The sequence below is a fragment of the Pholcus phalangioides genome, unplaced genomic scaffold, assembly GCF_987345545.1.
Source record: "Pholcus phalangioides strain wild (caught in Gottingen) unplaced genomic scaffold, Ppha-v1.0 ptg000020l_1, whole genome shotgun sequence".
Taxonomy (NCBI): Eukaryota; Metazoa; Arthropoda; class Arachnida; order Araneae; family Pholcidae; genus Pholcus; species Pholcus phalangioides.
This window is the reverse complement of record NW_028301613.1, coordinates 13,794,436-13,811,453: the sequence shown is the minus strand read 5'-3', so window position 1 is coordinate 13,811,453 and position 17,018 is coordinate 13,794,436. Positions and strand designations below refer to the sequence as shown.

General features: G+C 44.9%; 1 protein-coding gene across 1 annotated transcript in view; it reads right to left on the bottom strand.

The window, feature by feature from the left end:
• LOC149071036 (ATP-binding cassette sub-family C member 4-like) overlaps positions 1 to 17,018 on the bottom strand; it is a 78,524-nt gene that overhangs the window by 47,841 nt on the left and 13,665 nt on the right. The window contains exon 2 of the mRNA XM_089248297.1: positions 237 to 344. Within this exon, the coding sequence (XP_089104423.1) occupies positions 237 to 344 (108 nt within the window). The remainder of the gene's footprint in view (positions 1 to 236; positions 345 to 17,018) is intronic.

Here is a 17,018-nt window from a genome sequence, read left to right as displayed (position 1 = left end):
TTCTGTGTCATAAAAATCCGAAACAACGTTTCATCTTGGGTTCATAAAATTCCGAAACCACGTTTCATCTTCTGGTCATAAAATTGCGAAACCACGTTTCACCTTCGGGTCATAAAATTCTGAAACGACGTTTTACCTTTGCGGTCATAAAAATCCGAGCCCTAGTGATCATAATAAAATGAAATTTTGGCCCCGTCTAGAATATTTTAGTGAGGAGTCATCGCTGGTATACGTACCTTTGTAGTTTGTCTCCCATCCTCTGGGAAGAGTCAACTGATGGACAGTCATAAATGTCTGACATCTTAAGACCTCGATTGCCTCTCTTGAAGAAAGGTAGCAGCCACCTGCAAAGGGGGGAAAAAAAGTTAGAGCTTAAGAATAAGGCCCCCCCCCCTTCCATCGATATATCGACGCCGAGGCGCCGACATGAATAAAGAAAGCATTGGGGGGACTGAAAGTTGCTGGTCGTCCCGTATATAAGGGATTCAAGCGCGTACGCAGGAGAGGGAAGGTGAAATTGCATTGTTTTTTTTTAATATAAAATATTGGGAGGGAGGAGGGGGGGGGGGCTCCGTCCCCTTACAAAACTTATTGGGCGGCCTTTAGGTTACGGCACCCATGCATCGCTGTTGATTTGCCTTCAAGCAGATGAGTTTGGGATTGCTTCGGAATCCGAATTACTTAAGCGTGCAAACACACACAGCCCTTCTTTTGGCCACTCACGTACTCTTTTAGTCACTCACGTGCTGGTGTACTCTTTTGGTCATTCATACACTTGCGTATTTTTTTTGTCGCTCACATGCTTGCTCTTTTGTTCACTCATATATTGACACTCTCTAGGTCACTCATATGTTGACACTCTCTAGGTCACTCATACGTTGACACTCTCTAGGTCACTCATACGTTGACACTCTCTAGGTCACTCATATGTTGACACTCTCTAGGTCACTCATATGTTGACACTCTCTAGGTCACTCTTTTGGCCATTCAAATGTTTGCACACTGTTTCAGTCACTCACGTGCTGCACACGCTCTAGGTCACTGTTAGGTGTTTACATGCACACGCTTTGCGCCACTGTTTTAGTCATTCACATGTAGAGCTGTTTTGTTTACTCGCATGCTTGCAAACTCTTTAGGTCACTCACAGACCTGCACACATAGGGCGGAGGGAGAGTCAAGGTTATAAAATTTTTCCACCCCCTCCTAAACTTTCCGCCCTGGCCGATATACCCGCTAAAAAAGGCCCACCTGTAAATACGCCACTGCACACACGTTACACCATACATGCTCAAAGCAAGAAGTCATCGGAGGTGGCCCGTGACCCCAAGCCCAACTTTGTAAAAGTGAATTGAGGGACAGACACATCACGAGATCAATTCATAAACTCGTGTTGCAGCTCCACATCACTTGAGGGGAGTGCGGCACATTCCCAGATCACTTCAGTGATCTGCAGAACATTTATAGATCACTCAAGTGGCCTGCGGCACATTCTCACTTCAATTAAGTAGTAAGCGGCACATTTACAGATCACTTAAGTGGCCTACGACACGTTTTCAAACCAATAAAGTGCCCTGCCGTCTCTAAAAGTTTGAGCAATTCATTTGAGTTAAATTTATTTTGGTGATTATTTCTCACTCGTATGCCCACTAACTTGCTCATTTACTGCTTCCATGCTCACCAAATTGCTCATTTACTGCTTCAATGCTCACCAAATTGCTCATTTACTGCTTCCATGCTCTCAAAATTGCTCATTTACTGCTTCCATGCTCACCAAATTGCTCATTACTGCTTCCATGCTCACCAAATTGCTCATTTACTGCTTCCATGCTCACCAAATTGCTCATTGACTACTTAGTTGCTCACTAAATTACGAAGTCACTACTTAGTTGTTCACTAAATTACGAAGTCACTACTTAGTTGCTCACTAAATTACGAAGTCACTACTTTTGTGCTCACTGACTTGCTCATTTACTACGAAATGAGCAAGTGAGCATGGTAATGAGTGAATGAGTAAATCAGTGAGATCGTGAGCATAGGAGTGACGATTAGCGAATAAGAGTAAATGATCACAGAAGCATTGAATGAGCATGTTAGTGAGAAAATGAGAATAGGAATGAAAATGTGTTACAAAGCAGGAGCAAAGGAATGAGTAAATGACAAATCGATGAGCAATTGAGCACTGAAGTGAGTGATTGAGCAAATCAATGAGCAAGTGAGCACTGAAGTGATTGAATGCACAAGTCAGTGGGCAAGTGAGCATTGGAGTGGCAACTGATCGAATAACTGAGCAAGTGAACACAGTAGTAGTTAATGAGCATGTTGAGCGAATGAGCATAGGAATGAGTGTGTTACAAAGAAGTGAGCAAAGGAAGGAGTGTATGATAAATTGGTGAGCAAGTGAGCACAGAAGTAGTGAATGAGAAAATGAGCCTAGGAATGAGTGAATGAGAAAATGAGCCTAGGAATGAGTGAATGAGAAAATGAGCCTAGGAATGAGTGAATGAGAAAATGAGCCTAGGAATGAGTGAATGAGAAAATGAGCCTAGGAATGAGTGAATGAGAAAATGAGCCTAGGAATGAGTGAATGAGAAAATGAGCCTAGGAATGAGTGAATGAGAAAATGAGCCTAGGAATGAGTGAATGAGAAAATGAGCCTAGGAATGAGTGAATGAGAAAATGAGCCTAGGAATGAGTGAATGAGCAATTCAATGAGCAAGGGAACATAAGAGTTGTGATTGAGTGAGCACGTGAGCAGAAAGAATTGAATGAGCGAGAAAGTGAGCATATGAATGAATGAGTGCATGACAAATCAGTGAGCAAGTGAGAACAGAAATGAGCGAAGGAGCAAATCACTGAGCAAGACGTGAGTGAGCGATTGAGTAAATCTGTTGGCAAATTAGTGCTCACTGCACTGATGTGCGTGAAGATACCTTGAAGCCGGGTTTTCCCAAGAGCAAGTTTCTCTGCGCCGCGTGAACCGAGTTGGACCGTTTCGAGTCGGCAGAAACGTGTAACCTGATCATGCTAAAGCCGGGTTTTCCTAGGAATAGGTTTTTTTGCGCAGCGTAAACCGAATTAGACCATTTCGCGCCGACAGAAACGCGTTACATAATTACGCTACGCGTTTGTATTTTCCTAGCGTGGCGCATCAGATCAGGGCGGCTATATAAAGTATATGGCCTTGGCATCAGCTACTCCGTCGTCTGCATACTCCGGTTTGAAGGGAACGGAAAGAAAACAAAAAATGAAGGGAAGATTGGCGAAACGCGCAGCGCACGACGCATTTGACTTATCCAGAAGCAGTCTGCCGTCTCCAATAAGAAAAGCATCGTTACTGTTTTCCTACAAAGCGAACACGCCTCACGCGAGCACCGGCGTGAGGGCAACACGTTTCTGCCGACGCGAAATGATCCATTTCGGTTCTCACGCGGCGCAAAACACCTATTCCTAGGAAAACCCGGCTTTACTCCTCAAATTTGACCATAGCCAGCTTGGTCCCCACTCCATGTTGATACGCCTGTGTGTCCAGGTCACTCACATGCTTACGCACTTTCTTGGTCCCTCATTCTGTGGGTCACTCATTCGGTTGCTCACTGACCTGGTCCCTCACTCTCTAGGTCACTCACATGCTTGCAAACGCTGTAGGTCACTCGTTTCGTCACTCCCTGACCTATTCCCTGGGCAGAGGCGTATTCATGGTTTCACCGCCTGTGAGCCATGGGAATTTTTTTCACCCTTCTTTCGTTCTACTTTTCTTGACCACTCATCAGTGCCGTCTTAACGCATGCACCCACCCGGGCAAGGCCTGCGGGGGGGGGGGATGAAGTGCAGAGTTGTTTCATTTAAATGAGACGTAGGCAGTGGCGTATTTACTGGGGTGTTCAGCGGGTTAAAGCCAGCGGCGGCAAGTTCAGAGGAGCGGCAAATTTGAGGAATGAGTGGCCCAGAAAAGTAGAGGAATGGGAGGGGCGGCAAAACACTTATAACTCCCAAATAAATCCGCGTGTGCCAATCAGTGTCGTCTTAACGCATGGGCTTACCTGGGCAAGGCCGGGGAGGCCCCTCAAGAGCAGAGGGGCATCATAAAAAATGAGATCCAGTTAAAATTTTCGAGAGTAAGAGTAACTTTTTTACGGACAAGCATTTTTATCCAGGTAGGGCCTCAAAAATATACACTTTACCCGAGGGACCCTTGATTCTCTTAAGATGGCCCTGCTTCCGAGACAGGAAGAGCCCAAGGGACTAGGTTATTGAGTGATCAAGAGTGAGCACGTAAATGCAGGAATGGGAAAAAGGGACTTGGAGCGTGAGCAAGTATGCTAATGAACAAAAGATTGACCAGTAGAGCGAGGGAAAGCATATGAATGACCTAGAGCAAAAGAGTGACCTATAAAGCAAGGAACCATGTCATTGAGCGACCAAGGGAGTGATCGAAACAGTGTGCAAGCATGAGCATGTGAATGACCAAAAAAGTGATCTAGAGTGCCGGCAAGCATGTAAATGACCGGAACAGTGCAAGCATGTGAGTGACAGAAACAGTGCAAGCATGCGAGTGACCGAAACAGTGCAAGCATGTGAGTGACCGAAACAGTGCAAGCTTGTGAGTGACCGAAACAGTGTGCAAGCATGAGCATGTGAGTGACCGAAACAGTGTGCAAGCATGAGCATGTGAATGACCAAAAAAGTGATCTAGAGTGCGGGTAAGCAAGTAAATGACCGGAACAGTGCAAGCATGTGAGTGACCGAAACAGTGCAAGCAAGTGAGTGACCGAAACAGTGCAAGCATGTGAGTGACCGAAACAGTGCAAGCAAGTGAGTGACCGAAACAGTGCAAGCATGTGAGTGACCGAAACAGTGCAAGCTTGTGAGTGACCGAAACAGTGTGCAAGCATGAGCATGTGAATGACCAAAAAAGTGATCTAGAGTGCGGGTAAGCAAGTAAATGACCGGAACAGTGCAAGCATGTGAGTGACCGAAACAGTGTGCAAGCATGTGAGTGACCGAAACAGTGCAAGCATGCGAGTGACCGAAACAGTGCAAGCATGTGAGTGACCGAAACAGTGCAAGCTTGTGAGTGACCGAAACAGTGTGCAAGCATGAGCATGTGAATGACCAAAAAAGTGATCTAGAGTGCGGGTAAGCAAGTAAATGACCGGAACAGTGCAAGCATGTGAGTGACCGAAACAGTGCAAGCAAGTGAGTGACCGAAACAGTGCAAGCATGTGAGTGACCGAAACAGTGCAAGCATGTGAGTGACCGAAACAGTGCAAGCTTGTGAGTGACCGAAACAGTGTGCAAGCATGAGCATGTGAATGACCAAAAAAGTGATCTAGAGTGCGGGTAAGCAAGTAAATGACCGGAACAGTGCAAGCATGTGAGTGACCGAAACAGTGTGCAAGCATGTGAGTGACCGAAACAGTGTGCAAGCATGTGAGTGACCGAAACAGTGCAAGCATGTGAGTGACCAAAACAGTGTGCAAGCATGTGAGTGACCAAAACAGTGTGCAAGCACGTGAGTAACCGAAACAGTGCAAGCTTGTGCGTGACCGAAACAGTGCGAACACGTGAGTGACCGAAACAGTGTGCAAGCATGAGCATATGAATGACCAAAAAAGTGATCTAGAGTGTGGGTAAGCATGTAAATGACCGGAACAGTGCAAGCATGTGAGTGACCGAAACAGTGTGCAAGCACGTGAGTGACCGAAACAGTGTGCAAGCACGTGAGTGACCGAAACAGTGTGCAAGCACGTGAACGACCGAAACAGTGCAAGCATGTGAGTGACCGAAACAGTGTGCAAGCACGTGAGTGACCGAAACAGTGTGCAAGCACGTGAGTGACCGAAACAGTGTGCAAGCACGTGAGTGACCGAAACAGTGTGCAAGCATGTGAGTGACCGAAACAGTGTGCAAGCATGTGAGTGACCGAAACAGTGTGCAAGCATGTGAGTGACTATAAGAGTGCTTTTAGAGACACGTGTGTGTTTGCAGGATAACCGGTTAGCCGGTATTAAACTATAAAAGCCTGATAAAATATCTTTTATAAAACTTGAAAAAGTGCAACCAATCACACAGTATCGATTTATTACATTCGAGCGAATGTAGTAAACCATAAGATTATGGGCTTCATTTTTCAAGTTTTATAAAATATATTTTATAAAACGTTTATAGCATATGCTGCCGCCCTTTGACTTGCCAAAACGTCAAATTTTTTTGCCACAAGAAAAAAAAAAGTTTTTGCTGGTAAGAGTGACGCTATTTTTGAATACAAAATAGTTTACTAAAATACCACACGGAAAGCATCTACAGTCAAATCCCGTTATAACGAACGCCAAAACCGGAGAAATCACTTCGTTGAAACGAAATTTCGTTATGAAGGAATTCCAGGTTACCTAGCATTGTTCCTATGTAAACTTACTTGGGGGATAAGAAAAGTGTTCGTTAAAAGCGAGATTTTTTGATTATAACGTTATTCGTTAAAACGGGATTCGACTGTATTAAGCCGGGTTTTCCCGGGAGCAGGTTTTCTGTTTCGAGTGCAACGTGAATCACTCAGTGCGACACGCCGTCCACTCACCAATAAGAAAATCAGTATGACTGTTTTCCAACCGAGCGCAACAAGCCAGCGCTCTACGTCGGGCGTGATTGGCGGACTGCTTCTGGAGGTGTCAAATGCGTCGTGCGCCGCGTTTGTTTTCTTTCCCTTCAAACCGACAGAGCAGCTGATGCCAGGGCAATATAGCAGCACCTCCTAGAGATAGAAGACCTCTGCAGTGTGCTTGTTACGTCAGCAAGTAGTCCGTTCTCCCTTAGAATATTCAGGGAAAAAAATTCCCTGCTCGCGCCACCTGACCTGACCTGAATGGAGCCTATTTCGGCGGTGCCGTCGCATCTTGGCAACTCTGCCGCACTTAGCGAGCGGGCCAATGTGGTGGCCTAGAACGCCTGCTCATGCCAGCCTCATCGTTGCGAGGAGGAAAAGAAATGATCGGGCTCAGAATTGGCGCGATTTCTATGCCCCACATCCAATCACTACGCGGTATTTGTGACCCAATCAGGAAGATTCTACGCCAAAATAAGAAACCAAATAGGATGCTGTGTTTCAAAATGTGGCAAACTTGCCAGGTAGTCGGAATGACGTTTATGGCAAACACTGCAGAGGCCTTCTATCTCTAGGAGGTGCTGCATATAGCCGCCCTAAGCCGACGCGACAAGCTAGGCAAAAAAATATAAAAAAAAAGCAAACGCGTAGCGTGTCTATCTAACGCGTCTCTACCGACGCGAAATGGTCCAATTCGGTTCACGCGCGGCGCAGAAAACCTACTACTAGGAAAATATCCGGCTTAAAGTAGATAGATACCGCAGAGGATAATTGACGTCACGTGTCGCGATGTAAACAAAAGAAGAGGCAACGAGCTCCGTGTCGCAACAAAGCGCGTGGCTTCGGTTTCCACTTTTGCGTCAATCCAACGTGAAGAAATTCCGACACTTCGCCATCACGCGACAACGCGATGCCGCAAAATACGTATCGGACCGCAATCTTATCTCGACTCGAATGGCTTTTTCTTCTTTTGGTTATTATCGCTTATCCGCCTGTTCATATTTTTGTGAGGGCCCCTCGGGCCCTTGCGTTAAGACGACGATGCCTGTGCTACCTTAAACCCAATTTTGTAAGGGAAAAAAAACAGTATAAAGTCGCACATTTCCAGAACCTACTCAAGGGTTCGAACCCCGCTGGCGCGACAGTGGTGGTCGACTGAAGTCGGTTTACTGTGGTTCCCAACTCCGAGGAGCGAACGCGAGCAACAGGACTACGAACGGCACATATACAGTCGAATCCCGTTGTAACGAACGCGAAGAGACCGGAGGAATCACTTCGTTAAAACGAAATTTGGTTATAAAGGAATCCCAGGTTACCTAGCATTGTTATTATGTAAACTTATTTGGGGGATTAGAAAAAAAAAAAGTGTTCGTTAAAACGAGATTTTCGCTATAACGTTAAAACGGGATTTGACTATTCAATCATTACACTTCACTTCTTAAATACAGATGGCAGCAATGAAAAATCAGACGCGACACTCGATACGCACTCGGAGTATTAGGTACGCACACTTACATTTCCGGTACAACTCGCTAGGTGACAAAAGTCCCATGGCAATGGACCCGAGTTGGGCTTGGTTTGAAAGAAAAATCACTCAAGGGACCCGTAGCATATCCACAGATCACTTGAGTGACCCGCGGCACAATTACAGATCACTTGAGTGACCCGCGGCACAATTACAGATCACTTGAGTGAACCGCGGCACAATTACAGATCATTTAAGCACACACACACACACAATCAGTAGCACATTTACAGATCACTAAAGTGATCCGCGGTGCTGTTTCACATCAATTAAGTGACACGCAGCACACTCAGTGGTTACTTAAGCGGCACGCAGCATATTCAGCGGTTACTTAAGCGGCACGTAGCGCATTCAGCGGTTACTTAATCGGCACGCAGCACACTCAGCGGTTACTTAAGCGGCACGCAGCACATTCAACGGTTACTTAAGCGGCACGCAGCACATTCAGCGGTTACTTAAGCGGCACGCAGCGCACTCAGCGGTACTTAATCGGCACGCAGCACACTCAGCGGTTACTTAAGTGTCCCGTGGCATATTCACAGATCAGTCGAGTGACCCGCGACACATTTAAATGGCCCGCGCCCGAGTACGGCTCCGTTTCGGTTGGAAAAACCCCATCGTTGTTTCTCTTGCTCGGTATAGTGGCGCCATCAGTTGTGAACATATGCAAGTGACGTTGGAATGATGGGCGTCCCGATTCCTGAGTTTCGGAATCTGGTAACCCTACACCGGGATCGTCATTATCTTTAAGGCGAAGGTCCCGGCATTGGTAGGAAGATGACGTAACGGGATTACGTAGGAACGAACGAACGCTCCGCCATTGCCAACCGTTCATTTTCGAGGAAATGAATGAGGTTTTGTTTTTTTGCCGTTAGCGGAACTAATTCGCGACCGTGACCGTGGGCACTTCTCGGGAATCACGAGACGATAAACAAAACACAATTCATGCCCCTTTTTTCCTCATTAATTACGAGGCACCAGTTTCCACTACTGCAGAAGGAAGAAGAAGGCGAATATGTACAGGGTGTCCCGTAAGTGCTAGTTTGGCCTTAACCTCATCAACCGTCCGTCGTACAGGTATAGTTTCAATTTAAGAAATGCTCAAAGGACGTTTAAAAATTACCCCGTACCAGTTTTGAGAGGGCAAATACAGTATGTAACAAAATATGAAGTCTAAATTTTTATACGGTCCCTCCCCTGTTCTCTAACTTCCAATTAGAAAGTTGATGCCCGGGTCTCTCCTGAGGCCAACAGGAAGAAAAAAAATTGCAAGCTTCCAAGTGCAAATTCGGGAAATAACAGCAAAAACTAGCGGTCAAGGCTCCTTTCCAAACTTTTCTCCGGTTTTTTGAATTCGAATATCTCAGCGGATATTGCGCTAGGAAATTTTTCTGTTGGCCTCAGGAGAGACCCGGGCAACAACTTTCTATCTGGGAGTTAGAGGACGGCGGGAGGGACCGTATAAAAATTTAGATTTTTTTTTTAATTCTGTTACACACTGTATTCTCACTCTCAAAACTGGTACAGGGTGATTTTTGAACGTCTTTTGAACATTTTTTGAATTGAGACTATACCTCTACGACGGGTGGTTGATGAGATAAAAGTCGCATTGGCACTTACAGGACACCCTGTACATATATCTTGACCTTCGTTTGAACATGCAATAGCCACCCGATACCCCAGTTGAACGAATACAGTAGAACCTGCCGATAGTAGACACCCTTGGAACCAGTCGTGGGGGAATCCAGAACGGTGTGCTGGGAGGGGGGGGGGCGAATTGTGTAAGTTCGTTTAATCGTCCCTTAGTTGACGGGAAAGAGACAAATTTTCCCATATCATTCGGTTCTACGGAGGGGCGGTCGTTCCCATCGCCCCCTACCTCTTGATCCGCGCCTGAGCGAAGGCAGAAACCTTCAGCTTCGGATGATGAAGCCGAAGCAGGCATCTTCAGCTTCGGATGATGAAGCCGAAGCAGGCATCTTCAGCTTCGGATGATGAAGCCGAAGCAGGCATCTTCAGCTGTGCATGTAGCGAAGGCAGGCTAATCTAGGGCGATGTGTTGGAGAAGCCGACAAATTGTGTAGGTCCATTGAATGCTCCTTTATTTTACGGGACAGCAAAAATGGGACAGGGAAAATTTTCCCCCCTTTTATTACTAGGCTTTTGGGTTGGGGGCGATCGCTCCCTCGCTGCCCCCTTTATCCGTGCTTCCTTGGAATCGGAAATTTTGTTCGCAAACAGTTATCGAAATTTCCATACATCGCCAAAAAAAAAAATTGTCAAGGCAAAATCGCCAAAAAAGACGAGTAAAGTTGCGAATTACAGCCAAAAAGAGTTTCCCCCTCTATCACAATCGCGGAATACGCGTGCGCGTATGTGTTTGACAAAATATGTGAGATGAGTGTAAACCAACTTCAGCCAACCACCACTGCGGCAACGGTGAGGCTTTGAACCCGGGGGGACAAAATTACTGGAATATCCCGTGAAATGAGGGTCATGTGGTCACAATAACAAGTTTATGGCCTGCGATTGGCACAAATATCGCATATCTGGCCCGCGGACTGAAAAGATTGTGCACAACCTTTGCCAAGAACAAGGGTGCCCTAAATTTTGGTTATTGTGGGGCCACTTTATTTGTTTAGAGACCTGTCACGGGTCACTTGAGTTATCGAAAAAATGTGTCCCGTGCCGTTCGCCTAAATGAACTGCTCTTGTGTCGTGGGCCGCTTAAATGATATGTAAGTGTGCTGCGAGCCACTCAAGTGATCTCGTAGCGTGCCGCGGGCCACTCGAGTAATCTGGAAATGTGATACGTTCTGCTTAAGGGAACTGGACGTGTGCCGCAGGTAGCTTTGGTGATCTGAATGTGCGCCGTTGGCGATGTGCCACGGGCCACTTGAGTGATTTTATTAACGTTGAATGGAACACTTGAGTGGTTTGGTAATTTGTTGCGGGCCACATCTGGCACGCGGATCATGGTTTGAGCACGCATGCAAAAGCTGTATTAAGAAGATTGAGGATACAGCTGTAAGAATACAGATAAGCTGTATATTAAGATTATTAATGCTCTTTATGCAGCTTTGCCCTGTGTACATACTTCCAGCTAAGTATGAGGTCCCAGAACATCATTTACCTAGGGACCCATGACGTTGAGATGGCCATGCAGCTCCCACAAGAAGGAAGCTCACTGTATCCTAGGGTAGGCACGGGCCTATGGTGATGTGTTGGGAGGACAATTTATTATGCAGGCCAGTTTGAATCGTCTTGTATATTTTAAACAGACTTATTTTTCTCTTCATAGACCCGTCTTAACAGCATCAAGGGCCCCCCCCCCCCCGGGCAAAGTTTTTTTTTGCGCCCTACCTGGCTGGAAATGTTTGTCCATAAAAATTTACACGCTTACCCTCGAAAATTTTAACCGGATCTCATTTTTTTCATATATGAAGCCCTACCCCCCTACTCTTGAGACCCCCAGGCCGTGTCACGGTAGGCCCATGCGCTAAGGAAGGACATGCACTTAGGAAGGATAAGTGCCTCTCCCTCCGTCTGGTCCACGGTTCCAGACATCAATCTTGTTTACAAAATATTTGCACATTACAAATTCAGCTTTGACCAAATTCAACAAGAAAGGGTCTCGCTCCTGGATGAGGGCGGGGAGGGGGGATCTGGGTAAAATGGGGGGGGGGGGCACAAAAAAATATGGTCCAAAAGATGGGACACATGAGCTAAAAAATGTTTGGAACTACTGCAGTACAATTATACTATTACGCAAGAGAAACATCTTCAAACTAGAACTTGTGCTGCCACCTACCAATTAAAACTGTTACAATTTTTCGATTGAAATTACTGACCGGTTTTTGAATAATGTGCGGAATGGAATAAACAATATAATATAATATTATCAAGTAACTTTATGAGCAATAATATTAATTGTATTATCAAATTTACTTCAAAATTTTAACAGTTGTTATTTGTGTGACGTAAACTAACGTTAGTAAAACTTGCAAAGTATATCCGTCTTTGACTCTGTGATTGTAATCAAAAAGAATATAAACAGGAAACAGTTTGATCACAAAAAGCCAAGAACGACTGCAACTTGCTAGTTTTACTAACGTTAGTTTACATCACACAAATAGCAACTGTTAAAATTTCGAAGCAAATTCAATGATTTAACTAATATTATTGCTCATAAAATTACTTAATAGTATTATATTATATTGCTTACTTGATTCCCCGCATTAGTAAAAAAAAAAACCGATCACTAATTTCAATCGAAGAATTTTGACAGTTTTATTTGATAGGTGGCAGCAGATGGTTCTAGTTTGATGTTGGTGTAATGTAACACTGGCTTCACAGAAACTTTGTCCACGATATTTCGCCTCCGACACTTCGTCAATGATATTTCACCCCTAGCACGTTTTGTCCCGGACATTTCGCCTGCCCTGGCTATATGAGCAACCAAGTGAGTGACTGTATGATTAACCAATCGCATGACCGTATGAGTGGCCAAGTGACTGATAAGTAACCAAGGGAGTGACCAAATATGTGACTGAATGAGTGACCAAGCGCATGGGTCCCTGTGAATGACCAAGTGCAATATCATAGTACGATTTATCATGTTTACCAACGTTTTTTTTATATGAGTGATCAAGTGAGTGACCGTAAGAGTGATCAAGTGAGTGACCGTGAGAGTGACCAAGTGCATGACCGTATGAGTCCGGCCATTGACTTGATCACTTATATGGTCAGTCACTTGATCACTTATATTGGTCAGTCACTTGATCATTTATATTGGTCAGTCACTTGATCACTTATATTAGTCAGTCACTTGATCACTTATATTGTCAGTCACTTGATCACTCATACAGTCACTCACGTATATCATAGTACGATTCATCATGTTTTAACAACGTGTTTTTTAATTAATCATTAAACTTACCAACGACGCTTGGGTGCAATGCATAATCGCCCGTGAAAGTGATAAATTCAGAAAAAATTAATCAAACTCAACAAAATGCTCGGGCGATTATGCATAATAACCGGATTTACCACATATACCACGTAACATGTGCATTACGTGAATGCTCCCCCCCCCCCCGTATCTCCACCTCAAAGAAAGTGTCGCGGCGGCGGCTACGTGCGTAATCCAATTACAAGATGATACGCAAGGAGAAGACAAAAGATTGATCTAGACAACGGCAACAACGAATGGTTGGGGGGGGGGGGGAGACCGAGAGATAGCAGCTGAGAAAATGTACACGTTACGCCACCGCACAATCGTATCTCGAACGAATTGATAATTATATAAATGGAGATAACAATAACTTTGTAGAGAAGGAAAAAATAAAATGATAATAATAAAGACAGAGAGTGAAAATAATGTCGCCCGTTTTATCGCTTCGCTTCCATTGTTTTCTTATTTGTGTTTACTTCGTAACCATCAAAGAATATGCATATACGAAAAAAATACTTGCAGGTTTTGGCGATTAAACACCCCCCGCCATTTAGACATAATTTACATTGGGTTCGAGATTAGAGAAATGTCTACTTTTATTTTAAAGCTGTGCAGTCAAAATGTTTGAAAGCGCGATAAGAGACAATTGACGTGCTTGCCTTAATGCGCAGCGCTGCCATCTAGCAGGGGGTTGTTAAAGAAAAACCTTTCCCCCACCTCCTTATTCAATTTTTTGTCGGCCCCCCCGAATATGCTCGTGACTAAATTTTCACCGGAAATTGTGGGGGGTGGGGTGTTCACGTGACTGAAATTTCAGAACGATTTGCCGTGAATTCTCCCAGAAATTGCAGAAAAGAGCGTTGACTTTTGGGAATACAGTGTACTTTCAATTAGGGAAAAGTGTCCTAATAACGCGCTCATTTTGGACACGTCATTGATTTTGCTAGGGGCCGTGTATTTACCGAGGTAGAAAATTTATCTCGGTACATATAGGGTATATTTCCGTGGAGCCATGGGTCGATTTTTCTTTTATAAGGTCACCCCGTCTCCTCTAACTTCAAATTGAAAAGAATAATGATGACGAATCTGTTTTCACTGAGCCCAACAAAAAGTTTTTCACGTTTCCAAATGAGACATCCACGCTAGGAAAACACAAACACGTTGCGTGATTACGTAACACGTTTCCGCCGACGCGAAATGATTACGCGGCACAAAAAATCTTTCTCTATCCTTTAAAAACCCGACTTAAAGCCGGTTTTTCCTAAGAGCAGATTTCTACAGCGCGCGCAGCGTAAAAACGCTGATTGGTTAAAAACCTGAAATTCAGGTTTTTTTACCAATCAGCGTTTTCACGCTGCAAAAGTTTTACTCCTAGGAAAACCCGGCTTAACCCCGCCTCAGCCAAGCGCCGTGAGATGGCGGAAGTTGTTGTAGCAAGTTGGATAGATGACAGTTATGCTGTTGGGGCAATTCGGGGCAATCATCCGATCTTGCCTCGCATTCGTACATCTTGGCCTTCATTCCGACGATGAGTTCCTCGCAGCAACATTGCCTGCCAGCACCTTCACAGCAGTACTTCGGCATTATGTTACTATATATTGTATTAATATACAGCTCACACCACGTACCTGAAGTTTCATCAAATATCCGAAATGTGTGAGAGCTTAGAAACATGGGTGGCAACACCCTCCCCATCCCAATATTAGCTAGCTCCATGGTCCTCCCACAAGAGTAGGGCTAACGGGGCCATCCCCCCGAGATGATTCCACTTTTCTTTCAAGCTATTAATTCAATATAGATGGGCCAGCGGAAAGTCTGGCCTATATGATGCGGGAAGGGTGGGGGGCATGGAAAAAAAGGGGGACTGAAACATTTACACCAAGGACGCTCAACATTTTGGAGAATGTGGGCCACTTCATTGGTTTGGAAACGTGTCGCGGACCACTTAAGTGATGTGGAACTGCACCGCGGGTCACTTAGTAAGAATGTGTAGCTGACCATTTAAGCGACGTCACACTTCACTCAGAATTTATAATATAGATGGCACCTGTGCCGTCTTAAAGCACGGCCCGGAGGGCCTTCAAGCGAAGAGGGGGGGGGGCCTCACAAAAATGAGATCTAGTTGAAGTTTTCGAGAATTTGTTTGGTAAGGGCCTGAGAAAAATCAATTAGCCCGGGGGCTGCATGATACTCTTAAGACGGTCTTGAATGACATCACTAAAAATTCACGCGCAATACTAGATACGCACTCAGAGTATTAGGTACACACACTTACACGTCCCGCACAACTCACTAGGCCCACGGCGATAGATCTGAGGTTTAAAAGAAAGACCTCCGAGGGGGCCATGGGTTGATCAGAAGATGTTTGCATTTAGCACCGAGAGAGGTCGGTTGCGACAATCCCATAAAAAAAAAAAAAAATGACGTAAAGTAATTTTTGGTTAAACCCCGTTAAAACAACTTGAAAGGACCGAAAATATTCCATTTGTGGCGACAGCGTTCACCACTGGATGGCGCTGTCCGCGTAATAGGGGAAAAGCTTCAACCGCCTTATTCCTTCGACACGTTCGCTATGTATAAGCTAAGGGTGCTTAACACCTTTAGGAGAGTGCGAAATAATTTCATACAGAAGACTTCTCGGGTCGCGAACCACTTAGTCAAGTGGTCTGGAAGAGCACTGCAGGTCACTTAAGCGAACTGTAAATGTGCCGTTGGTCGCTTGAGTGATCTGGAAATATGCCGCGGGTCACTCAACACCTTCAGTACTGACGGTACTTTAAAGTACCAGAAGTTTTTAACCCCCGTAACATCCCTTACGTACGTTAGGTGTCTATAGGTTGTTGGTCATTTTGGCGTATAAAGGCTGTATAACTACAGTCGAATCCCGTTATAACGAACTCCAAGTGACCGGAGAAATCAAATTCGTTATAAAGGAATTCCAGATTTTTGCATTGTTCCTATGTAAACTTATCAGGGGAATTAGAAAAGTGCTCGTTAAAATATTTCCGCTCTAACGGTATTCGTTAAAACGGGATTCGACTGTAGTTTGCGATTACCAGATGGTGGCACAAGTGTGGGGCAACTAGTTTTTTAAATACAATCGAATCCCGTTTTAACGAATACCGTTATAGCAAAAATCTCGTTTTAACGAACACTTTGCTAATCCCCCAAATAAGTTTACATAGGAAGAATGCCAGGTAAACTGGAATTCCTTTATAACGAAATGATTCCGCCGGTCTCTTGGCGTTCGTTATAACGGGATTCGACTGTATATGTTAATTAGTTAAATACAATTGAAAGTTTCGACCCTGTAAGAGTGTTTTCTCTGCGCTTATACTTTTGTCTAATGCAGTAAAACACTGCTATTGCAAAATGTTCCCCCAATAAAGCGAATCACGGCTTTCTTTGTAATCTGGAAATTTGGCGTAGGACACTTGAACGATCAGCGCCGAACGTCACATAAGGACTGATCTGTATATGCGCAACGGGTCACTCAATTGATATGAAAATGTGACGTGGGCTGCTTGTGAGGAAATCTGGACCCGTGCCGCGGGTCACTTAAGTAATCTCAAAATGTGCCGAGAGCCTCTTGCGTTATCTGGAACTAGGACACTCCAGTCATATACCGGCATGCGGCAGTTTGTAACCAGTGGAGCCGGGTGGGAAATGAAGGCGCCATCTGTCGGTGGTCGCCCCAGGATCGGACTTCTGTTACCTGGAACATCACCAATCACTTAAGTGACATCTGTAAATGTGACCACTTCAGTGGTCCGGGAATGTACCGCAAGTCAAGTAAGCGATTTAGAATAGTGCCCGCGATCTGGAACTGTGCTTCATGTTACTGAAGTGATATGTAAATATGCCACCGTTCACTTAAGATCTATTTATGTGTCGCTTGTAGTTCATTTTCACAAAATCCGGTTCGAGGTCACGGGCTTAGC